At 46.8% G+C, this 24,330-nt stretch overlaps 1 protein-coding gene across 4 annotated transcripts in view; it reads right to left on the reverse strand.

The window, feature by feature from the left end:
- Positions 1-24,330, reverse strand: part of CUNH10orf90 (chromosome unknown C10orf90 homolog) — a 264,377-nt gene that overhangs the window by 193,912 nt on the left and 46,135 nt on the right. For all 4 annotated transcript variants that reach the window (XM_040486763.1, XM_040486766.1, XM_040486756.1 and 1 more), the window contains exon 2: positions 1,771-1,842. Coding sequence is in view for 3 of the 4 variants with exons in the window: in XM_040486766.1 (XP_040342700.1) it covers positions 1,771-1,842 (72 nt within the window). In the remaining variant the exon portion in view is untranslated. The remainder of the gene's footprint in view (positions 1-1,770; positions 1,843-24,330) is intronic.

The following is a 24,330-nucleotide window of genomic DNA, read 5'->3' on the forward strand; positions in this document are numbered from 1 at the left end:
AAAAGAAAAGAAAAGAAAAGAAAAGAAAAGAAAAGAAAAGAAAAGAAGGAAGGAAGGAAGGAAGGAAGGAAGGAAGGAAGGAGAAAGAAAGCCAGAATTTATGCGTCTCCCTCCTCGCCCAGGCTTGCTTGGGCACATTCCCTGCAGCCTGGACCATTAACCCCTGGCCTCTGGGCCAGCATGTACAGGTTTCTAAGTCATTAAACCACTAATACAAGCTCCACTGCACAAGTGCCCGATCAGGCCCATTTCAAGCTAAGCTAGTCCTGGAGAAAAGCAGACTGGCGGGTCCACATCTAGGTCACCCAGGCCAGACTGCACTCACTCCTACCTCCGAGCGCTCTGAGAAAAACCTGGCATTCTCCTCCACGTCCCCAACCTCCCCGCAGGGTGCAGGTGGCCAGACGTGTTGCATGAGACTTGCCATTCAGGCCACCAGAAGCGACTGTCAGAGGATTCACGTTCTTACCACAAGCAATTTCTGGGCTAGGTTTTTAAAGGATCCGGTCAAATATCTGCCACTATGAAAGAATAAGCCGTAAGCCATGCTTTGGGGCTCCAGAAAGGACAAACTCGGAGAGCTTCTTCCCAATAATATATTTGTCCTGGGCTGACAGTGTCCGTTATGGAGACGAACGCAGGTCCCTGATGCCTTTGGTAGAGGTGAGCAGCAAGGAGAAAGGAACAGAGAAGCTACAAAAGCATCTGTGTACGATCACACGCAGACGCACAGACACACATGTATTTTTCTCCATAGACACAAATTCATCTACCCCATTTACAAACTGAAACTGAGATGCGGATTCAAAACTAAAATTTGCCGGGGCGCCTGGGTGGCTCGGTCGGTTAAGCATCCGACTCTCGATCCGACTCAGGTCGTGATCTCACGGTTGGTGGGATCGAGCCCCGCGTCAGGTTCTGTGCTGACAGCGCGGAGCCTGCTTGGGAATCTCTCTCTCCCTCACTCCCTGCACACCACCCCTCCACTTGTGTGTTCTCTCTCTCTCTCTCAAAATAAATGAACATTTAAAAAAATAAAATAAATTTTGCTACATGACAACATGCTTTAAAAAAAAAAAAAAGTCCGTTTAATTGAAAGTCAGTTAAGTCGGACACTGAGCCAACCAGACGCCCTGAAAACACGCTTTTAGAGCTTATTCTCTGCTAGAGTCTCTGAGTGAAATATGCTAGCCTTGGAGTCTTATTACAGAACCATCAGAAAAGGTGAGCGAAACCCACTGGTTCCCACACCACTTATGTTAACAAACTTCATAAAAGTTACGAACTGTAACCACCACGCCTGGTGTTGTTGTTACAATGCAGGGGCCGGGAACTGAAGCTTCACGAGGAATGATTTATGTTTGCACAGATACCAGGCCTGTATTTAAATCGCGCCTGCTCCGTTGCGAGAATATTCCACATGTGTCCCATTACTCATTCCTGGCGGAACCCCGCACCACGCTGGCCCGAACCCCTGCCATGTGCGGGACCCTTGGCTTCCAAATGCACTACCTGAGGCAACCAATATTTCTGGGGCATCGTTTCCTTCGTCAGGGACTGCTAACCTAAAAGCCTGTGTGTTTAGAAATTCTAATCAGCTTCAAATCTTGTCAGAGCCACTGAGCTAGCATCATGGGTCGGGGACGGGGTGGGGGGAGACGAGGCTCCAAAGCACCTCTCATTATTAATAAAAATAAAGGAGAGAGATAGTAAAAAAAAAAAAAAAAAGGCTTGAACGGACCGTCACCCGATCAGCGCCCAGCTCTATACCTGCTTTGAAAGACCTTCATTTCTTTCCGAAGCAGAATGATCTTTGGGGGACGAGAAGAGCCGACTGTGAATCTAGAAGATAAGGAGAAACCTTCCCAGTCTTTTATTTGCATTTGCCAGATATATAATCTTCAATAATGTACATTATTATTTTCAAAGAACCGAGAAATGTCCCTAGAATCTCTCCAATCTCCCAAGAAAGAACTACGGATTTTAACGAATACGCGTCTCCATTTTCTCCCGGGCTACCTCTGCACATGAATAAAGAGTAGGTTTCCGATGATTTCAAAATACAAGAGGCAGCGGAGGAGGGGAGGGAGAAAAACCAATCGGCTAACATGGATTTTGCCGGTAGAGCAAAGAACCACATCTCATGTTTCCTTTCGAGCCCATCAGTGCCGAATGGGTGTTGAGCTGAAATCGGACATTCAATAAATATTGATAAATTGATTAACCACAAGCAATCAGATTTCAGGAATCAGCCTGCAAGGCCCAACGAAAATAAGATTAATAGATACAAAAGTGTTGTGCAGTCTGCGAGGATGATTATGGTGCCGGCTCTCTCTGCCTAGAGGGCAAGGGTCGGTTTTGTAAGTTTATTCTGAAAGCCGTTTGCTGTGGGCGAGACTTTGGGTTTGGATTTGTACATTTAGAATCAGACTCCGGAGCACCTCGTTCCACACTGGGTCTGCCCTGTGGCCCCTCGCTGACCCCAGGGACTCTCCCCCCAAACTGAAGAGTGACTTTTCGGACACGCGTGCTGTAAACACAGCGGGATCGGAAGAGGCAATGGCCTCACCGTGGACAGGTCATAGGGGATGCTGGGTAAGACACAAAAGCTTTTCAGGAAGGAAATAAAAAGTGCAGGGACATGAGACACGGGCATGGGACATCATTTAAATCCCAAATTCTGCAGAAGGAGCAAGCTACCTCCCTGCCGCTTCAAACACAACCAAGCAGGGGGGTCTGGAACCTGCCTTGGGGGTGGGAAGGGGGCGCAGACGTGCAGGGAGCCGGCCGAACAAGGATTCTAAGCCTCCCGTTTCCTGGGCTGTTGTCTTGTGTGACTCTTCCAAGAAAGGTATTTATACCTGCTTTTCAAAGTAACTCCACCAAATGTAGCCAGATAATTAACCTGGGACATGACAGCACAGGATTCATTCTGACCCAGCAGATCCCTCCTCGCACCCTGTGCCGTCCTAGTCGAGAGCCCCAGCCCCACGGCGAAATAACAAACACCCAAGTGCACTGCTCTGGACACGGGACTGTTCCCCTCCCTCTCGGGTCCCAGCATTTGGCAGCGAATGGCAGGCCGAGTAGGCTCCATGGCCGCCTGCTTCTTCAAAGCCTGGAACCATCACGAACAGGCTCTGGGCACTACGGGTCGGAGAATTCCCAGTGCCGACTCGGGAATCTCTATCGTCGACCCAGGTCTCAATCCAATAGGGACATCCTGGGAAGGCTTGGCTGTGACTCAACTTGCTGCTGGTTGCTCACTGTACTTCCTTTCCATAGAACAGCAACACTTTTCCTTGCCCTGAGAACAAAGCGTCAAGAAAGCCCCGTGTGGTCTGCAGCAGGTATTCTCTGTGGCATCCCCAGACGCCTCTCTCCAGGCCACATCCTCTGTATGAGCTCCTCTCATGCCCTTGAACACAAATTCTCTTCCCCACCGCAGGGCCTTTGCACATGCTGTTTCACCCACAGAGCATGTTGTTTCTTTGGTCCTCCTCTGGATCTTGGCTCACATGACCCGTTCGTGGGAGTGTCCCTGCAGATACCGGCCTCAAAACCAGGTTTCTGATTTATAAGCTCTTACAGAAGCACTACTTTTCAGCACACTCACTTTGAATTATAAATCCACAGGGACTCGTGTGAATCTACAGGTGATGGCTGCTCCTCCCCTAGAGTCTAACTGCTCTGAGAAGAAAATTATTTTGCCTTGCTTGCCAATATATTCCTAGCTGCTAGCATGGGGCCAGACGTAGAGGAGGCTTTCAATAAATATTTACTGGGGAAAAAAAGGATGGAATGAAGAATGAATGAAAGCAAAGCCCCTTCTCCAGGGTAAATTACGCACAGTGCCCTTTGGTATCTACTCTCCTGTCTCCTCAAGGATCCCTGTTCTCTCCTCAGTCTTCACCTCTGCCTTCCTCACATTGCTAAGTCCAAACCTTTCTTAAAAACAAAACCAAAAACCTCCCCCCCACACACACATTACCTTCCTCCCTTCACCTCACCACTTGCCGCAAACCTTCTTGGAGGAGACGGCCACGCTCTCTCTGTCCCATTTCCTCGCCTCCCATCAGTCCTCCGTTTACCGCAATCCAGACTGAACCACTGTGATCTGTGCCTCTGAAGCTTGTCACTGTGCGATCCAGCGGCCACCCCGGGGCCAGCCCCAGCGGCTGTGTCTATCAACAACCCCTGTTGGTTACGCTTCCTAAATATCCGCCTCTCCCCACCGCCTTAGTGGAAGCCCCCGTTCTACTTGCCGAGCCCACAGCAGCCCTCCTCATCCTCAGCCCCGCAGCCCCCGGACCCCACCTCATCGCCAGTCAATGTTCCCAGAAAGCAAATCTGGTCATGTCCCTCCCCAGCTTGATACAATCCTTGGGTTTTTAACTCATCCAAAATACAACTAAAGCTATATTCACAAAGACGTGTTTGCAGCATGGCTCATAATGGCAAAACATCGGAGGGTTCTGCAATATCCAATGCCAGAGAATAGCTCTGGAGGTCAGAGCACATGTGTTAATACATCCATGAACATTATAACCATGTTCGTGGTCCAAGTTACCGTCTCCACAGCTACAGACTATCACAGAGGATCATGGGCAGCCTTGAATGTTATGCTAATGTGGATATTATTTCCTAGGTGACGGGGAAGCTCTGGTGATTTCTGAACAAGGAGAGCGAGTGCTTAATGTTCAGTTATGTGTTAAAGCACAGACCTGTGTACGTGTTTGATTAGAGCCTTACCTCTGCAGCCTTTACTCACGGGCTGGAACCGGTTGCTGCCCGTATGCGATGCAACGTTTTGCAACTCCGTTTTACCAAGCCTAGTGTGGGACGGGGATTTCTTTTTTTAATTTTAATTTTCTTACTGGAATAAAATATACTTAACATAAAACTTATCAACGTGACCGTTTTCAAGCATGTGGTAGGTGGTGTTCAGCACATGCATCATGTTGTGTAACCATCAGCACTGCCCTCCGTAATTCTTGTCATCTTGCAAAACTGAAAACTTCCTCCCTTCCCATCTTCCCCCAGCCCGTGGCAACCATCATTCTATTTTCTACCTCCGAGATTTTGACTACTCTCAGTACTTCGTGTAAGTGGAATCATGCAGTATTTGTCTTTTTGTGACTGGCTTATTTCCCTTGTAGCCCGTGTCAGAATTTCCTTCCTTTTTAAGACCGAAGATTCTAGTGCGTGGGTATGCCACATGTTGCCTATCCGTTCATCCTTCGAGGGACACAGGTCAGTTGCTCCCACGTTTTAGCTATCGTGAATAATGTTGCTATGAAATGATTGCACGAATATCTATCTCTTCGGCCTCCTGCTTTCAATGATTGGAATTATTATTCAATTATTTCAATTATTCAATTACACCAAATAATTGAATTGGTGGATGGATGGCTGGACCACGTGGCAAGTCTACTTTTAATTTTTTGGAGAAGCACTACACTGTTTTCCTCAGAGGATTTACCATTTTGCATTTCCACCAACAGTGCACAAGTGTGTCCATTTTTCCACATCCTCACCAACCCTTGTTATTTTGTGGGGTTTTTTTGTATAGTAGCCATCCCAACGGATGTGAGGCAGCATCTCACTGTAGTTTGGTTCGCAGTTCCCTACTGATGCGTGATGTTGAATATCTTTTCACATGCTTATTGTACATCTTCTTTGAAGAAATGTTTCTTCAAGTCCTTTGCCTTTTTTTTGTTGTTGTTCTTAAGCTTTGATTCTCTGTATATTCTAGTTACTAATCCCTTAGCAGATACTATTTGCAAATATTTCCTTCAACTCTGTGGGCTGCCTTTTCTCTCTGTTGGGATGGTCTTTTGGTGTTGGTGCACAATTTTTTTTTAATTTTCATTAGTTCCAGCTTACCTATTTTTTCTTTTGTTGCCTGTCTCTTTGGTGTCATATCCAAGAAGTCATTGCTAAATTCACCATCATGAAGCTTTTGCCCTGGATATTCTCCAGTGAGTTCTGGAGTTTTAGGTCTTACATTTAGGTCTTTGATTCATGAGAGTTAATTTTTGAATATGGTAGTAGATAAGGAACCAACTTAATTCCTCGGCACATGGATATCCAGTGCCCCCCCCTTTTTTTTATGGTGCCAAACCCAGCATCGTTTGTTGACAAGACTATCCTTTCCCCATTGATTGGTTTTAGCACCCTTGAAAAAAGTCACGTGACATATATGAGAGGGCTTATTCTAGTTAACTGGTCTAAACATTTGTCTTTATGCAAATACCACACTGCTTTGATTACTGTAGCTCTGTAGTATGTTTGCAAGTCAGGAAGTCTGAATCTTCACCTTGTTCTTCTTTTTCCAGATTGTTTTGGATATTTGGGATCCCTTGAGATTACATATGAATTTTAGAATGTTTTTTTTTTTAATTTCTGAAAAAAAAAGTCATTGGGATTTTCACTGGGATTGCATTGACCCCATCGATCGTTTTGGATGGTATTGATATCCTAACACTAAGTTTTTTGATCCGTGAATATGGGATATGTTTCCATTTGTTTACGTCTTCTTTATTTTCCTTTAATTTAATTAGTTTTCATTGTGCACGTCTTTCACCTCTTTGGTTAATTCCCAAGTATTTTATTCTTTTGGATGCTATTATAAATTGTTTTCATAATACACTTTTCAGATTGTTCGCTGTTAGCGTATAGAAACACAACTGATTTTTGTGCATTGCCTTTTTATCCTGCTATTTTGCGGAGTTCATTTGTTAGTTCTAACAGGTTGTTTGTGGGACCTTTAGGGTTTTCTACACACCAGATCGTATCATCTACAAACAGACATGACTTCACTTCTTCCTTTACAGTTTGGATACCTTTTATTTCTTCTTCGTGCCTAGTTGGTCTGGCCAAGACTTGTACCGCTATGTTGAACAGAGACGGGAAAAGCAGTCACCGCTGTCTTGTTCCCAACTTTAGAGGAAAAACTCTCTTTCACCAGCGAGTATGATGCTCATGGTAAGTTTTCAGACACAGCTTTTATGCTTTTGAGGTAGTTTCTTTCTAATCCTTGTTTGTCGGGTGTGACACATATTTATTGATTTGTTTTCCCCCTAAAACGTGAGTGGCACATAGCAAGTTCTTTGCTCATTGCTTTGATAGTGACCCTCAGAACAGCACTGGGCCCACAAGATGTCTTTGAAAACATGTGCTGAATGACCGGGTGGGTGAAGGGCTATGAAATCACATGAGTAAACACACGTGCTGGATGTTAATGCACCACATGACCTTGGTGGGTGTCCACTAGGATTTATGGGAGTTACAGAATTATGGAAAGAAAGAACGGAAAAAGCATACGCAAATCAATACATGCGGCACTCCTTCCACATGCAAAAATGCATTCCCTAATAAACAAAAGGTACTGTTGAAGTTCTTCGGATTTACCACCCACTGGGAGACACTGATCGGCCCCCAGCTATTTCTTTTGTGATCATCAGGTGGCTCCTGCCTCAGCCCTTCCAAACCTTTGTCTCTCTTAGGTCTCTGAAGCCATTAGTAATGCTATTTACTGAGTGGTGACAGTAACTGACCTAAGCCATACAATGGGGCTTAGACTCAGACCCTGTTTTCCAGCTCTGTTCCCAGAGGCTCCTGGGTCTGGTTCAAGCCTGGGATCACACAAGGAGCTACCACTGAGGCCTCACTGCATGCAGGCAATTACCTCGCTGGATCCTACAACGACTCTGTGGGAGAAAGAGATTTAATATTTCCATTTTACAGGGAGGGATACTGAGGCACAGAGAGGTGAAGTAACTTTCCCCAAATCACACAAACCTAGTAAAACGAGTAAAGGAGCCCAGACTGGAATCGAGGCGATTAAGATCACTTATTGAGGGGTGCCCGGGTGGCTCAGTCGGTTGAGCGTCCGACTCTTGATTTCAACTCGGGTCACGATCCCAGGGTCCTGGGGTTGGGCCCCGCTTTGGGCTCCGTGCCGAGTGTGAAGCCTACTTGGGATTCTCTCCCTCTCCCTCTGCCTCTCTCCTGCTCACAACCTCTCTTTCTCTAAAATAAAAAAATAAATCAATCAAAAAATAAAACAAGTAGTCCTTGAAGATAGAAAACTGTGATTAGGGGAGCCTGGGTGGCGCAGTCGGTTAAGCGTCCGACTTCAGCCAGGTCACGATCTCGCGGTCCGTGAGTTCGAGCCCCGCGTCAGGCTCTGGGCTGATGGCTCAGAGCCTGGAGCCTGTTTCCGATTCTGTGTCTCCCTCTCTCTCTGCCCCTCCCCCGTTCATGCTCTGTCTCTCTCCATCCCAAAAATAAATAAACGTTGAAAAAAAAAAAAAAAGAAAAAGAAAAAGAAAACTGTGATTAGGATCCAGGACATTCAAAGAAACATGACATCTCACAATCCTAGGAAACGCTCCAGTCTGCAAAGTTCTCTCATACACACTCTGTCATTTCCATCTTCTAAAGCCCGAGAGGTGAAGGAACACATACAGTTCTTAGCTTATAAAGAAACAAAGGTCCAGAGAGAGACATAAGTGCCCATGGACAAAACCATGGGCCTCCGGCACCGGCACCAGCCCTCCTAACCCCAGTCTGGCACACCATCCACACCATCTCACCACGGGCTACCTCACGGGGTCCACCCAGCCTTACCAGCCACGCTACCGGCAGGAACTCTGTGGTCAAGCCTGCCACCAGCTAGGTCACTGATAACATGGACGAGAAAATCATCTGTGGATTCCACTCGGCAGCCAGGAGCTGTGAACCAGCGAGAGCTGAACATCGTGGGGACGATAATACTAGAACCGCCCATTTAGAGAAGACTAAACGCTTCACAAACCACGCTTGACCTCCCAAGTCCTGCCGTAAGAGTTGGGCCCTGACGAGCACATATGCTGTTGTTTTTGCTGGGTTTGTTGTTTACCGACTCTCCCTTCAAGATACCTGAGTGCTCACCCTGGATCCATAATCCCTTATCTGTAATTCTAAAATCCATAAAAGCTCTGAAATTTGAGAGTTTTTTCTTTGCTCTGAGTTTGCAGGAAACGAACCTGACAGGCGAACCTTACCTCAACTAACCTGAGGCTATTTATAATATTAATTTATTCCATTTAGTGTGAATATTCATACATTTTATTACAAAAACATCAGTGAGCTTAATTACAGGGTGCTACCTCAGATCCCACTAGAAATGTTGTAAAGTATTACTTTCCTGAAATAAAATTAAGAAATCATCGTTGAATCGCACTTGGCCCCAAGAGTTCTGGATGGAGAATCGCGGATCGGTGCGACAGACATTTAATAAGCTTACCAGTCCCTGGGATTGGGTTTTCCGTATACCCCCCTCGTCCAGACCCCACAAGACAGGCAGTATCTCTGTATTTGATGGACATGGACGCTGGGGCACGGAGAGATCTAGTAATTTGCTCTAGGTCACAGAGCTACTAAATGCCACAGCCAGGACCCTCTCCAACTGGAACATAGTGTTCTCGGCATCCGCCATATTACCGTGTCTGTGTGCATGTTTGTGCATGTGCACACACACGTGTGTGGAGGGGGGGGATGCTTTGTAATGCACTGAGCAAGTAAAAGAGGGACCCAGCAAAAGTAGAGAAGAGAGAGAGCAAACATCTGGGAACTCCTAGGCCTACGCAAACCCTCCCTGCCTCCAGAACCTCTCCACTCTGCCTCTTCTGAACACATGCGTGGTTTACAGAGAAAACAGAGGGGAGATTCCAAATCCACTTATATCCTACGGATCAAAGACCAAGGGTGGATTTTTTGGCTGCGTCTTCTCCTTAGGATGATGGCAGACATCGTCAGAGTCCAAAAAAAAGAGAAAGCCATTTCTTTTCAGCATCCAGGGTCTTCTCCTGGGGTTGTCGGAGGTCTCGCCAGAAGGCTGGAGCTGCATCTCAAGGAGGATTCCAGCACGGACTGACGAGGGGTTAACGCAACCTATTTGGGCGCTCGGACACAGTCTCCATGGTGAATCTGGGTGCATGATTGATCTTTGCCAGAATTGCACGTTTGCATTCAATCTTCCGAATTCTCTTCTGCAACAATAATTAATGTCAGAGCAGTTTCTGGATCAACAGCGTATTTTCTGGCGAACGCAACCCTGTACCTCGAATAACTCAAAACGGAGATTTACCACTCTGCCAAGATTCCTTCTTCAGGCTTCATCTCTTCATGTTTACATCTGGTTTAACTTTTTCTAATCTAAAATAAATCAGCATGAAAAGCATTAGATTTTTCATTTAGATTCTCAATTGCCTTTGATTATGGAGATAATATCCCTTATCTGATTGCAAATGGCAGGATGGTTCCCTTGTTAGGAGCTGAACGGAGATGCCTCGGTCTCTCCTTGCTTCTCCTTCACTTTTGTTAAGGGTGGAGTCTGGCGGGGTTCTGGTTTGAAAAGGAGGCAAATCAGGATGGAAGGGGGAAGCATGATTTCAATCATTCCTCTTCTTGTGAGACTCACAGGGGAAGGCAGCCTCTCCCGGCTGCCTGATGAGAAGTGGTCTACAGAGATTTCACACTCTGTTTTCCCACCACGGTGACTGCAGACCCTGTCTGTTCGCAGGGACAAATGAGAACAGCAATGACGAAGCACTTGGCTGGAGATTTCCATGCAAACATCAGGCGTGGGGGAAAACTAACACCGTCATACGGGCATGTTAATTACCCAGTTACAAAGTCAAATTTAGCCGAACTATTTTGTATATCAAAGAGGTAGATTTCCCCTGATTCCTTAAGTATTCCTTTCAGCATGTTCTATTATGTTTCCTATCATTTGCAACAATTCCTCTTCGCTATAAATGGGAGCGGAGGATTCTCCAGAAACTGAATCCATTTCTTGGACCAGGTGGAAACTTCTCTCCCCAGCAATTGTTTACTGTCATTGTCTACTTTCCCTCAATTAGAGTCCTGGACGATCCCAAGTACTTCAGAATCGAATACAATGGAGTCACCCTGGCGGCGGAACATCTCAGAAAGTTCTGAGGATTCAATCTCCCACTCAACCCTACAGCTTTTAACTCCATTGCTCGTTTTTCTTCTTTCAAAAGAACAGAGACAAAAAAAAAAAAAAAAGACTAGGGTATTTCCTGTTCTTTGGCTCACCTGTTCACACGGAAGTCCCCCCCTGCCCTCTCCCGGGGCCCTTGGGAGAAAAGCCTCACTATCTCACACTAGTGGCTGCTTTCTGTGGTTGGGTTTTTTGTTGTTGTTTTTTTTTTCCCCGCCTAGACTGGCAGCAAGCAGTCTAAATGGACTTTCATGCCTTCTCAGAATTAGAGAAGATGATGACTTTTACTTAGTGAGGAATAGCAAACTAGGGTCCTCGACAGCTGGAGAACAGAATAATAACAACAACAACAAGAACCATAATAATACACAACAGAGTGCTTATCAAGTGCCAGGCGCCACACTCAATGCTTCATGGGAGTTGTGGGATCTCCATGGCAACAGCAGAAGAAAGGTACCACTGCCATTCTAGGGGTGAGGAAACGCCATTCTTAGAATTCTGCTTAATGATGCACCAATAATCGTAAGATAAACAACGAAGCGTTACTGAGCCATCTCGATGAGCCAATCTCTGCCCTCAGCACTTTTCGTATACCACTTTATTCCACCCCCACAAAGGCACCAGATGAAGGGACTATTATCAACTTCATTTTGTCTAGGAAGGAATCCTGGAGCAGGTAAGAGTTCATGCAAAGTCAGAATTAAGAAATGGCAGTCAGGATAAAAAAAAAATCTACATTTACCTGAGTCAGGGCCTCAGCCCCCACCTCCCTGCTGCCCCAAGAGAATATCATCCATTTAATGAAGATGCCAAAAGTTGTAATGGAAACTTATTATGGACGGACACACACACACACACACACACACGCGCGCTGACTGATTTCAGTTACAGATGTACCAGACTCAGCAAAAGTAAAGTGGCAGAAAGCAGATCAGTGGTTGCCCAGGGTGGAGCTGGGGGAAGGTGTTAAGTGCAAAGGGCACGAGGGAAATTTCTGGGTCGTGGATGTGCCCTCCATCATGATTTGGTGCTGGTTACATGACTGGATGCATTTGTCAAAACAAAATGAACTGTACACGTATAGAATGTATGAATATTAATGTATGTAAATTGTACATAAGGCTGAATTTTTTTTTTTTTAAGTATCATGAATAACCTCCAATTTAGCTTAGAGTTTCAACTCAACACAGAGTGAGTGAGAGAAAAAGACAGGGACCCTGACCTCAGAGATCTCATCTAGTGACAGAGAATCATCTTAATGCATTTATAAATACAAGTTAGGGCAGGGGCAGCTTCACAGGCGTGAGACCCAGGCAGCGGGCACAGGGACCTACACTCAGAAGGGCCACATGTGGCTTTGATGTCGCCATCTTGAATTTCTTTTAATTGTGGTAAGATATACATAGCATAGCAAGCGCCTAATTCAGCAGAACTAAGTACATTCATCAGGCTCTGCGATCATCCCCACTGTCTGTCTCCAGAACTTTTTTTTTCATCCCCACAAACTGAAACTCTGTGCCGCTAAACAGTGATTTCCCACTCTCCCCTCCCCACGGCCCTGGCAGACAGCCGTCCACTTTCTGTCTCGGCGAATGTAACTATTCCGGGTACCTCGTGAAAGGGGAGTCCATTGATACTTGTCCTTTGGCGGCTGGCTTATTTCACTTAGCGGAACATCGTCCAGGCCCATCCGTGTCGAAGGCGGGGCTGCCTCTCGCTGTGTTGATGATGTCCTTTCATGTACACAAGTTGTTCATGTTTGATGAAGTCCAATTTATCGGGTTTTGTCCTCTGTAGCCAGTGCTTTGGTCTCGCCACCTTGAGTTCTTAAATAATTTTATCTTTGAACGTGCGTTTTGTAAATGAAATCCCAAGGGACGGAGGGAGCACACGTGGGAGCAGAAGACAAGTCAAAGGTGTGTGTTTCCTGATTTCCTTGCTGTGCCAGGCACAGATGGCACTCGGGCGTCCCTCACGCCCAAAACTCTGGTGACCCCTCACTCCGGTCTGAGTGGCTAAAGTGAAAAATCAAGAGACTCTAGATGCTGGCGAGGCTGTGGAGAAACGGGAACCCTCTTGCCCTGTTGGTGGGAATGCAGATTGGTGCAGCCGCTCTGGAAAGCAGTGTGGAGGGTCCTCAGAAAATTAAAAATAGACCTACCCTATGACCCCGAAATAGCACTGCTAGGAATTTACCCAAGGGATACAGGAGTGCTGATGCATCGGGGCTCTTGTACCCCAATGTTTATAGCGGCACTTTCAACAATCGCCAAATTACGGAAAAAGCCTAAAGAGTCCATCAACTGACGAATGGATAAAGAAGTTGTGGTTTATACACACAGTGGAATACTACTTGGCGATGATAAAGAAGTAAATCTGGCCATTTGTAGCAACGTGGAGGGACCTGGAGGGTATTATGCTAAGTGAAATAAGTCAGGCAGAGAAAGACAGATACCATATGTTTTCACTCTTATGTGGATCCTGAGGAACTTAACAGAAGACCATGGGGGAGGGGAAGGAAAAAAAAAAGTTAGAGAGGGAGGGAGCCAAACCATAAGAGACTCTTAAAAACTGAGACTAAACTGAGGGTTGATGGGGGGTGGGAGGGAGGGGAAGGTGGGTGATGGGCATTGAGGAGGGCACCTATTGGGATGAGCACTGGGTGTTGTATGGAAACCAATTTGACAATAAATTTCATATAAAAAAAAAACTCTGGTGACCCTACCATGCATGGAAGTTCAGCTGACCGCCCCAAGAGGCCACACTTCCCACTGCATTCTCCAAATGTGGAAAGAAGGCAGTGGGTTTCTGGGAAACACGAATGACCAGGCAACCTTTTCATATCCTTTTTTTTTTTAATGTTTATTTATTTTTGAGCCAGAGAGAGAACTAGCGGGAAAGGGACAGAGAGAGAGAGAGAGAGAGAGAGAGAGAGAGAGAGAGACAGAAGATCCGAAGCAGGCTCTGCACTGACAGCAGAGAGCCCCATGTGGGGCTCAAACCCACAAACCACGAGATCATGACCTGAGCCAAAGTCAGATGCTTAACTGACTGAGCCACTGAGGCGCCCCTGTATCATATCCTTTCTTACTCATGTTACCGTCCCCGTGTTAGCCACCTGCTTATGCTGGAGATGATGGCTCCCAAGGAGAGGGAGAGACAGGGCTCCGATATGTCCCTTTTCGCTCAGCCCCTCCTCACTCAGCAGACAACTGGAGGAGTGTTGGTCGAGTGAGATTATATCACAGAATGAGACAAAAATTTGAGTTGATTTTTGCAGTGTTTCCATTGTTCTAGTGAACGTGAGATAGATACATACATACATGCATGTGTGAGATTAACACAATAAAAACCGTGTCATTTCAGTGGTTCCACATATGAGTGAAGGGCTTTTCTATTTGTGTTAGAAATGGCATTAGGCAGGAAAAACTGGGTGGCGCACTCAGTTAGGCGTCCAACTCTCGGTTTTGGCTCAGGTCATGATCTCAGTGGTTCCATAAGCTCGAGCCCCGCATCGGGTTCTGGGCTGACAGCACAGAGCCTGCTTGGGATTCTCTCTCTCCCTCTCTCTCTGCCCCTCCCCTACGCTTGCTGTCTCTGTGTCTCTCAAAATAATAAACTTTAAAAAAGAGAGAGAGAGAGAGATAAAAATGGCATTAGGCCATATAAAGATGAACATTAAAATGCATGGAAATAATTTAAAATCTTAATTTTTCTTCACTTACGCCAACATTCAAAAGCACGTTAAAAACCATCAGGGCAAATCAAGAGACAGACAATGGAAGGAAGGAAACAGACATACTTTTGCACCCTATTTCCCCCCACTGTTCTAACATGAGGATCATGCATTCATTTTACCCTGGCGCCCACAAAGTACATAGTCACACCTGAGGGATTGGCCATATACCATGGAACTATTTCATGCAAAGTCTTCATATTCTTGTTTCCATTTGCTCCTAGGCCCCTCTTTGCACATCCATCAACCGAGACCCCTTCCCTTCAGCACACGTGGCCCACGTACCACCCCCTATAACAGGTGTCCTCCAATGCTATTCCAGAACCAAGTGTTGAGAAGCCAGCAGTGGCCAGAACTCATTAGCGAGGAGTTGAGCACATTTGTAGCTAAAATGATGGGTGTCGTGAACTTTCTGTGACCAGAGGGCTGGATCAGAGGCATCTGACCCCCATCAGAGAGCAGCCACTTAGCACTAACCCACTCGCCGCTGGAGGCAGGCTGCTTTGCTGGGAAGATGCTTCTGGTCTTCAACAGAAAACGGCAAGCGATCTGTTGTCTGCTTGAAGGAAATAATTCCCCCATCTGTCTTCAGCCCTATTTGCTTCTCTGGCACATTATTATTCCTAAATTCCACATGCTTTCCAAGGTACTTATTTTTGGAGCTGTCTTAAAGTCCGTTCTGGATGGAGAAGGAGATGAATTAGAACCCCCGAGAGAAAAAGAATTTCTCTATTTGGAAAAGGGTGATGAAACAAAGGACCTCCACTTTGGACCTTCACTCGGGCTACCTAAAGCCGAGGTCTGTCGGTCTCTGCAAAATGAGCGCATCTGTAAGGAGCCCAACAAAGGAGATTTTCTGCATCAGAGAAAGACCCTTGCATGCACAAAGCCCTCAACTGTCACCTACTCTGGCCCCAGCTTTTCATCTCAAACGCACCTCCTGCATTTTTGTTTATCCATTCACCCTTGTGCCCATTCAGTCACACAGGTGTCCCACAATGTTCTACGTGACCTGGTGCTGGGGACACAGGGCTGACCCAGAGCAGATCAGAGACACCTTTCCTCGTGGACTTCCTCCTAGACAGAGGCTCCAACCTATGTGCCTTCAATTCCAAGGCCTCCTTCAATTTCCTTTTCTCCACAGATACAAACATTTAAAATATAGTGTAGCCAGAATGCTAAGACAGCCCCCAAGATTCCCACACACGTCCCACACAGTCTCTTTCCTTTCAGGGTGAGTGGAGTCTGTGATCACAATGGGTTCTCACTTCCACAGTGAAGTTATATTATATGGCACAAAGGGCTTTGCAGGTAGAATTAAAGTTGCTGATCAGTTGACGTTGAGTTCATCAAAAGGGAGATTATACCAGGTGGGCCTGACCTAATCAGGTGCGTCTCTAAAAGCAGTCGGAGAGATTCAAAGCAGCAGATTGTCCTTGTCTCCACGAGAAAGCAAACATGTTGTGAACTGTCTGTGGCTGGAGCCACGTGGCAAGGACCTGAGGACAGTTTCCAGGAGCTGAGAGTGCCAGCTGACAGCCACCAAGAAAATGGGGACTCAGCCCTACAACCACAGAGAACTGAAATCTGACAAGAATCAGTGATATTGGAAGAGGCCTCCGAGCCTCAAATGAGATCACAGCCTCGTGTGACATCTTGACTCAGCCTGGAAAGACCTCGGTGGAGGGGCTGGCCAACCCACCCCAGCACATCTGATCGACAAAACTGTGAAATAATAAACAGGTGTCATTTTCAGCCACTTGTGTGATCATTTGTTTTGCAGGAATAGCAAAAATAATACAGATAGCATCTGTCAGATAGTTTTTCCCTTTCCTGATAGCCCATTGGAGCTGAAGCGATCCTACACTAAGTTGACATTATCTCAGCCATAAGTAAATAAGCAAACTGCCTCAGTTAATTACACGTGATGACCACAAGGAAACAAACACACCCCTTGCACTGGAGAACCCTGATTGATAATGCTGTGACCACCACTGGGAAACAAAGAAATATATAGTATTTATCTAGGCATGGGCCAATCTTGATGATCTGGCCTCTGCTAATACGTATACCTGACAAGCAATGTGTTGACATGCGTCCCATTAAAATTGGAAAATTTTCAGCCATTATTTCTCCAAATCATTTTCCTGCTCTCACCCCCCACTCTGAGATTCCAATTGTATGTGTGTTGGATCTCTTGATATGGATGTTATCCTGTAGGTCACTCAGGCTCTGTTCTCTCTCTCTCTCTCTCCCTCCCTCCCTTCCTCACTCCCTCCTTCTCTCCACTCATTTTCTTCTCTATAAGTTCTGTTTGGTTCATTTTTAATCATCTATTTCTCTCCCCATGATGTGACATGTTTCCATAAACCCCTGAATTTAAAAGCAAAACAACAGACCATGATTGAACCCCACATCAGGCTCCTCACTGAGCGTGGAGCCTGCTTGGGATTCTCTCTCTCCCTGTGTCCCTCTCCCCAGCTCATGCTCTCTCTCTTATTCTCTCTCTCTCAAGTAAAAAAATAAATAAAAATAAAGGAAAAACAACAGTCTTATAACAGCTTTTTAAAAAATCCTTGCCTGTTAATTCCATCACCTCTGTCATTTATAAATCTGTTTCTATGAATCACGATGTCTCCTGGTTACGTATCGTGCTCCCCTGCTCCTTTGAATGTCTAGTAAGCTTTGTCTGGATGCTAGATATTTTTAGTGTTATATTATCACTTGCTGAATTTTGTCATAATCCTTTAACGAGCGCTGAACTTTGTTGTGGCAGGCACTTAGACTGCTCGCAGAGGAGCTCAAGATGTGCTTCTAACACTGTTATAGGATGGATCTAGACTAGCCTTTACTCTGGGGCTAATTTGGCATACTTCCAAGGCCTGACCCTTTTAGGGTCTCTACCGAATTTACCCTGTGCTCCGTGAGGTCTCTCCATACTGGATGGTGAGGAACTTAATGATCCATTGCCCTGAGTGAGCTCCAAGAAGCGTTCATCTTCTAGCTTCCCAGTAGCTGTTCTTTCCTTGTGGGCTGTTCTTTGTCTGGCCTCATGATTTCTCACAGCACAGGTTAGTTTTTAGCCACAGACCCAACTTCCCCAACTTCTGAACCTCTTTCTCTGCCTGGCTCCCTCCTCTCAGGAACTGTGCCCTGCAAATCCTAGCTGCAATTCTAGACCACTGGGCCCTGCTTAGGTGTGGTCCTCCTGTGCCACTATCCAGGAGCTGCCCACCTTTCAGCCTGAAATGTCTTCTCCACCTGTGCCCCACATTCTCACTCTCCCTACCAGTCATAGGAGACGCCCAACCTTCCGTGAAGAACATGCCCAAATGTCTCCTTCCCTGTGCATCCTTGCTGAGTTCTCCGGACCCACAGCCCAGTGTAGACAGCCTGACTCGGCACTCACTGGGGTGGCTGCCTCCCTCACCAGCATGGGCAGGAAACCTGCCTTCTGGACCGCTGTGTCACCAGCACCTAGCACAGCCCCTGGCACAGAGTAGGTCCTCGATAAATATTTTTTAAAGCAGATCAGCCCAATATTTCCTCTTAACCCACCGGAAAGGGACCTGACATGGGACAGCACAGAGAGGAGTGAGCACCCGTGAGGGACCGAAGGACCAGAAGAAAGTGCTTGGCAAAGAGCTGTAGGAGGGGAAGATTCCTATAGCAGAGGGAGAGGTGTATACCTGCCTCTTACCGCCCAATCCCAGAACAGTTGGTTTCGTCCACAGTCAACCCTGAAGACCCCTGGGCTCCCACCCTCTGCTGTCGGGACAAGCGCAGCTCCCCCATATCCCCACTCCCCAACACCACGCCGGAAGCACAACCTCAGAGTGGGACATAACTGAGGTGGACCCTCCTTCCGCCTCTGTGTCCCCATGCAGCCTGCATCAGCTATCAGGGCTCACAGAACTTTCTCTTTGGAAAAACAGGGCTCATGTGCCTTACACAGCTGTGGTTGAGGATCAATGAGGCAATTCAGGGACCAAACAACGGCCCCTTTTGTTCCATCTCTGTCTCTCAGTGATCCTGGCACACAGCGGCCCAGCCGCTCTCCTCTAGGACCGTGCCTCCCCTCCCCCCACTCCGTGCCCCTTCGCTCCTGCCTTCTCAACACAGGCGAGTCCCTTGGACTTCTTGGTTGTGTCCGTGGTTCATGCAGTTAGAAAATAACAGTCTGGACATTCCAGATCACAATTTTAGACCTTAATTGGAATCACCTGCATTTCATGTTAAAAACAGAGGCGTTTCTGGACCCCACCGTTCCCAGAGCCCAGGGATATACCTTCCTAGAACATTCTCTTGAGGATCCTGGGGGACACTAAAATGTGAAGGCCATTCGGTCCTTCCTGGGGTGGCAAACTCCTTTCCCGCCTTGCAGATCTTCTAAGGGAGGGTGCAACTTACATGGAAAAGGCCCTGTTAATCCTTCTTGCCTCAGCCCCGGCTCGATCGGGCAGGAAGCAAGATGTGTATGGACCCACATTCTCAGTAGTCTCTGGTCAAAGGGGGAATTTGCAGCTGACCGCAGAACTAGCTGGGTTCTGAGTAGAAACTGTACATTCAGCTCAGGGTCAATTTGCTGACTGATGTCTGAGTTGCTTGGGGAGTGGAGGGTACCCTGAGCCAAGAGCACAGAAGGTCCCAAGTCCCTGTCACCTGGCACTCTGAGCGTGGGGAAGAAGGATTGTGGGTATTCACCCCAATGTAAACAGGACTGCTTGCCAGGAGCAGCATCCTCAAAGCACCGGTTACAGTTAGGTTGGTCCCAGGGGCCACATCTTGGTGCCGTGTCCTTGGCGCAGGGTTGGGGATGGCAGAAAAAGGCATGTTGGAACTTGAACAGCCACAACTCGCTTGTATGGAATGCTGCCTCTCTGCTAGACCGGAGGCTTAGCCCTTTATATAACCTCTTGTAATCCCTACAGCAAACCTAGGAGGTAGATCTCCTCATGGTTCCATGAACACAGATGGGGAAACCAAGGCTCAAAGATGTCAAGAAAATTTCCAAGGTCACTCATCTAGCAAGACCCCAGAAAGACTCAACCCAACGCCCTCACACTTAGCCACACCACCCCGTTCATCTTCCATCAGCCTTTGCTTTGGCTGAGACGTGGACGTGGGGCCCCACCCATGCCCCATTTCCTGAAGGACGTTGGCCACAACAGTGTCAGATCTCAAGAGACTGCAGGCGTTCTGGATCCAGCTGCACATCACCGACAACAAAACATTCAGAGCGCAGCTAGTTTGGAGACCTCATCAGCATATGTGCTTCCTGATGCAACAAAACTGATTTCAGCCCTCGGACCCCTTGTACCTCCCGAGAACCTTGCCCTCTGACGTGCAGCCTCCCATTGACATATGCAGGGAGGGGCTGGAAGGGTAGGCAGCACTGAGACCCAAGGGTGGTCGCTTCATCATTTCCCTCTTCCTGCATTTGAACGGAGACTACCAGCCACTGTCAGTGGAGGTGAGTCGTTGAGGCTTCCGGGAGGAGCACCAAGGATGTGCTCAGGCAGGAAGCGGGTCCCACAGATGAGGCAGGGGGTCCTGATCTGTCGATGGGGTGGCAGAGCTAATTGAAATGTTTATTGTCCTGGGGCGCCTGGGTGGCTCAGTCGGTTAAGCATCCAACATCGGCTCAGGTCATGATCTCGCGGTTCATGAGTTGGAGCCCCATGTCAGGCTCTGTGCTGACGGCTCAGAGCCTGGAGCCTGCTTCGGATTCTGTGTCTCCCTCTCTCTCTGCCCCTCCTCTGCTTGCGTTTTCTCTCTCTCTCTCGTTCTCTCTCTCTCTCTCAAAAATAAATATACACGAAATGTTTATTGTCCTTTGTCAAATGTCCTTTTCTCAACCCTTTTTACATGGAGAGCTCAGTGCCTTCACTATACCCAGAGCCACCAGCAGATTAATCTGGCGAAAATCTCATGTGGAGGCCAGGACTACAGGAAGAAAAATGAGATTCTGAAGACTCCAGTCTGCCTACACCTCTCCAGCTTGGTTGGGAAAAGGTAAATCATTTTGCCCCCTCTGATAACTGTGAGAAGAAAGGGAATGTTTGTTTTACTTCCTGTCTTATCTCGCTGACTGCTTCATTCCCTAAAGAAAGTGATCTTGAAGCCCAGGCACTGAAAACTTGAGTATTTTCATCTCCTATGACCTACGGGCTCACCCCAACCACTGGAAAACATTCAGCAAAGCCCAGAGTGGCATTTCTCAAAGCCAGTGGGACATCAAAACCACCCAGGGAGACACTGCTTCCAGCCACGATGGAGTAAACAGACAAAGGCTATGAGGCAACAGCATTCAGACACTGGATACAAAGCAATGGGGGTCTGCAATCCTGGATGGAGGGGACGTGAGAGCAGGGAGCCCTACGACTGTCCCCACCCAGAGGAAGCTTCCAGGCTGCAGAGCAGAAAGGGGAAACTTAAGAGAGCCCAGGAGCCTCACTGAGTGGAGGAGGCAGAGATCGGGACTCAGAGAAGCTGAGGCAGCCAGAATTGGGGGGCTAAATACTGAAAAGGAGTGACCTGCAAGGAAAGAAGAGATCCGACAACCAGCAATGGGTCCCTCTAGCCTTTGGCCGAATACCGGTCTTCGCATGCTTGAGGGAAAACTTCACGAATCCCAGAAAAAGAATCACCAGGAAGTAGTAGGTCAGACACTTCCGGGACTTAACCCAGAGCTGGAAACAGTTCACATTCCTACTGGCCCTGGTGGAAAGATGTCGCATACACAGGGCATTGAGTAGAGTCCTTGACAGTGGGGCTAAATTAGCCCTAGACCAGGGCCGGGCAATTCCCGTTGGTGTTGGCAGAAGACTGTCCCAGATGCTGTAGTACATTCAAATGAAGTCAAGCTTTCACTGTTTGCAGATGACATGATAGTATACATGGAAAACCCATGTTTTCAGCAGCATCCCTGGGCTCTACCCAGAAGGTACCCGAAGCATCTGCCCCAAGCTGTCGAAACCAAACGTCTCCAGACTTTACCAGATATCACCCAGGGGAAAATCATTACTGACTGAGGGCCAATACTCTAGACTAAAGTCTGCTGAAAGTAAGCCTCAAAAGGATCTGACCGTTTTCAAGTAACTTGACCTCATGCCAGAACAAAGTTCAATGCTCTTTAAAGGAATGCAACAAGATCAGACACCTGCGCTGGGTCACAATGGCCTTGGCTGGGCCGTAGACATATGTAGTTTCTTACAGTTTACCGAAAAGATAAGCTAAAGAAGATGTGGTGTGTACACACAATGGACTATTACTCAACGATCAAAAAGAATAAAATCTCGCCATTTGCAACAACGTGGATGAACCTCGAGTGTGTTATGCTAAGTGAAATAAGTCGGTTGGAGAAAGACAACTCACATATGATTTCACTCATTTGTGGAATTTAAAAAACAAAACAGATGAACACAGGGGAAGGAAAAATAAGATAAAAACTGAGAGGGAGGCAAACTGTAAGAGACTCTTAAGTACAGAGAACAAACCGGGGGTTGATGGAGGGAGTTGGTTGGGGTGATGGGCTAAATAGGGGCTGGGCATGGAGAAGGGCACTTGTTGGGATGAGCACTGGGTGTCGTATGTAAGAGATGAATCACTGGCTTCTACTCCTGAACCAATATTACACTGTATGTTAACTTGAACATAGATAGATAGATATAGATAGATAGATAGATAGATAGATAGATAGATAGATAGATAAAGTTAAATTAAATTAAAATTTAAAAAGTTCACCATAAAAAAATAACCCAAACGTCTAGTGACAGATGAACGGATAAAAATATGTGGTACTGGGGCGCCTGGGTGGCTCCGTCGGTTGAGCGCCGACTTCGGCTCAGGTCACGATCTCGCGGTCCGTGAGTTCGAGCCCTGCATCGGGCCCCTGTGCTGACAGCTCAGAGCCCGGAGCCTGTTTCAGAGTCTGTGTCTCCCTCTCTCTGACCCTCCCCCGTTCATGCTCAGTCTCTCTCTGTCTCAAAAATAAATAAATGTTAAAAAAAAATTAAAAAAAAAATGTGGTATTTACATGCAATGGAATATTATTCAGGCGTAAAAAATGAAGACAATCCTACCATTTGTGACAACATGGATGAAACTCGAAGACATTATGCTGAAATGGGCCCGTCACAGAAGGACAAATGCTGCATGATTCCACCCACATGAGGTATCTAAACTAGTCAAACTCACAGAAGCAAAAAAACAGGATTGTGGTTGCCAGGGGCCGAGGAAGGGGCAACAGAGAGGCTGGCTGAGGGGTAGAAAGCTCCAGTTATGCTGGACGGTCCGTCCAGATGAGTAAGTGCAGAACTCTGCCATGCCAAGCTGCGCCCGTGGTTAACGGCGTGGCATTACACACTTCATGGTAAAAGAACACATCTCACGTTAAGTATTCTTACCAACAAAAAACAACAAACAAAAAATTAACATGCAGAAGAACACAAGGAAATATTTCGAGGTGATGGGTATGTCTATTACCTTGATTGTGGTAATGGCATCACGGGTGTAAACGTATGCCCGAACTCATCAAAATGTGTACATCAAATGTGGGCAGTTTTTGCATACAAAAAAATCAGTTTGCCATGATTCTTATATGCAGCCAGAATTGAGCATCACTGCCAAATCCAAAAAAAAAAAAAAAAAAAGATAAGTAGGAAGATAAAAATAATAGAGGTTTGGGAAAATCTTGAAAAGTATGGCCAAAAGGCGATTACCAAATACGGAAACTTTCTCTGGCTCCTCTAATGATTAAATGTAAGAAATACATTTACAGGATGAGACTTGGCTTGCATGCCCCAGCGTGTGTCTGTCATCAGAAAGTTCTCCACAACCAATTAGAAGATACAAGCACATCTCCGAATTCCATATGGTTCCCTTCCCGAACCGAGTGGAAACCATCCATGCTCTGCTTTTGCAAGGACTCTCAGTCAGAATGTGGCCGTGCCTGCCACACTGACAGCAACCAGAGCTCAAATTACTGACTTCTGGCTATTTTTATGTCTGAAACTTACCAGGTATCTAAGCAGGGAGAGAAGGACCCTCTGTGTTTTTAATAGTTTGGGGCATTCTGGAGTCAGCAGGGACCAAGGCTTTGCAAACCAGGATCTCCAGCACCCTCACTGCCATCTGCTTCGCACCCTAGTTACCTTTCAGACAACGGATCGGGTGTTTGTTCCTATTACCAGGCAGATTAAGTAAGGGGATGAGTGGCTAGACCATCGCTGGGACAGAGCTGGGCTGATTCACCGCTTATCTCGGAGGAGAGGCAGCGTCTCCAAGCATTAACACAGCCAAGACCAAGGCCACGGTTTTAAGGAAATGCCAGTTTCGGATGTTAAACTCAGCTCCAGCAGATTCGTGAGTCATCACGGGAGGGACTTGAAATCCACGAGGTTTTTGCAGAAACAAAATTTCCATAACTCGTTTTTACTGGAGAAGCAGCTAGTTTCTTTAACCTAGTGTACCTTTGTGCATGGAGAGCTCATTTTAGTGACCCTGTTCATCTCCCCCCGCCCCCACGAGGTACTTTATGGTCACAGTCCAGGCAGATTAACTGATGGCCTTGGAGTTG

This window comes from Herpailurus yagouaroundi, unplaced genomic scaffold (assembly GCF_014898765.1).
Source record: "Herpailurus yagouaroundi ecotype Mexico unplaced genomic scaffold, PumYag 163, whole genome shotgun sequence".
Lineage (NCBI taxonomy): Eukaryota > Metazoa > Chordata > Mammalia > Carnivora > Felidae > Herpailurus > Herpailurus yagouaroundi.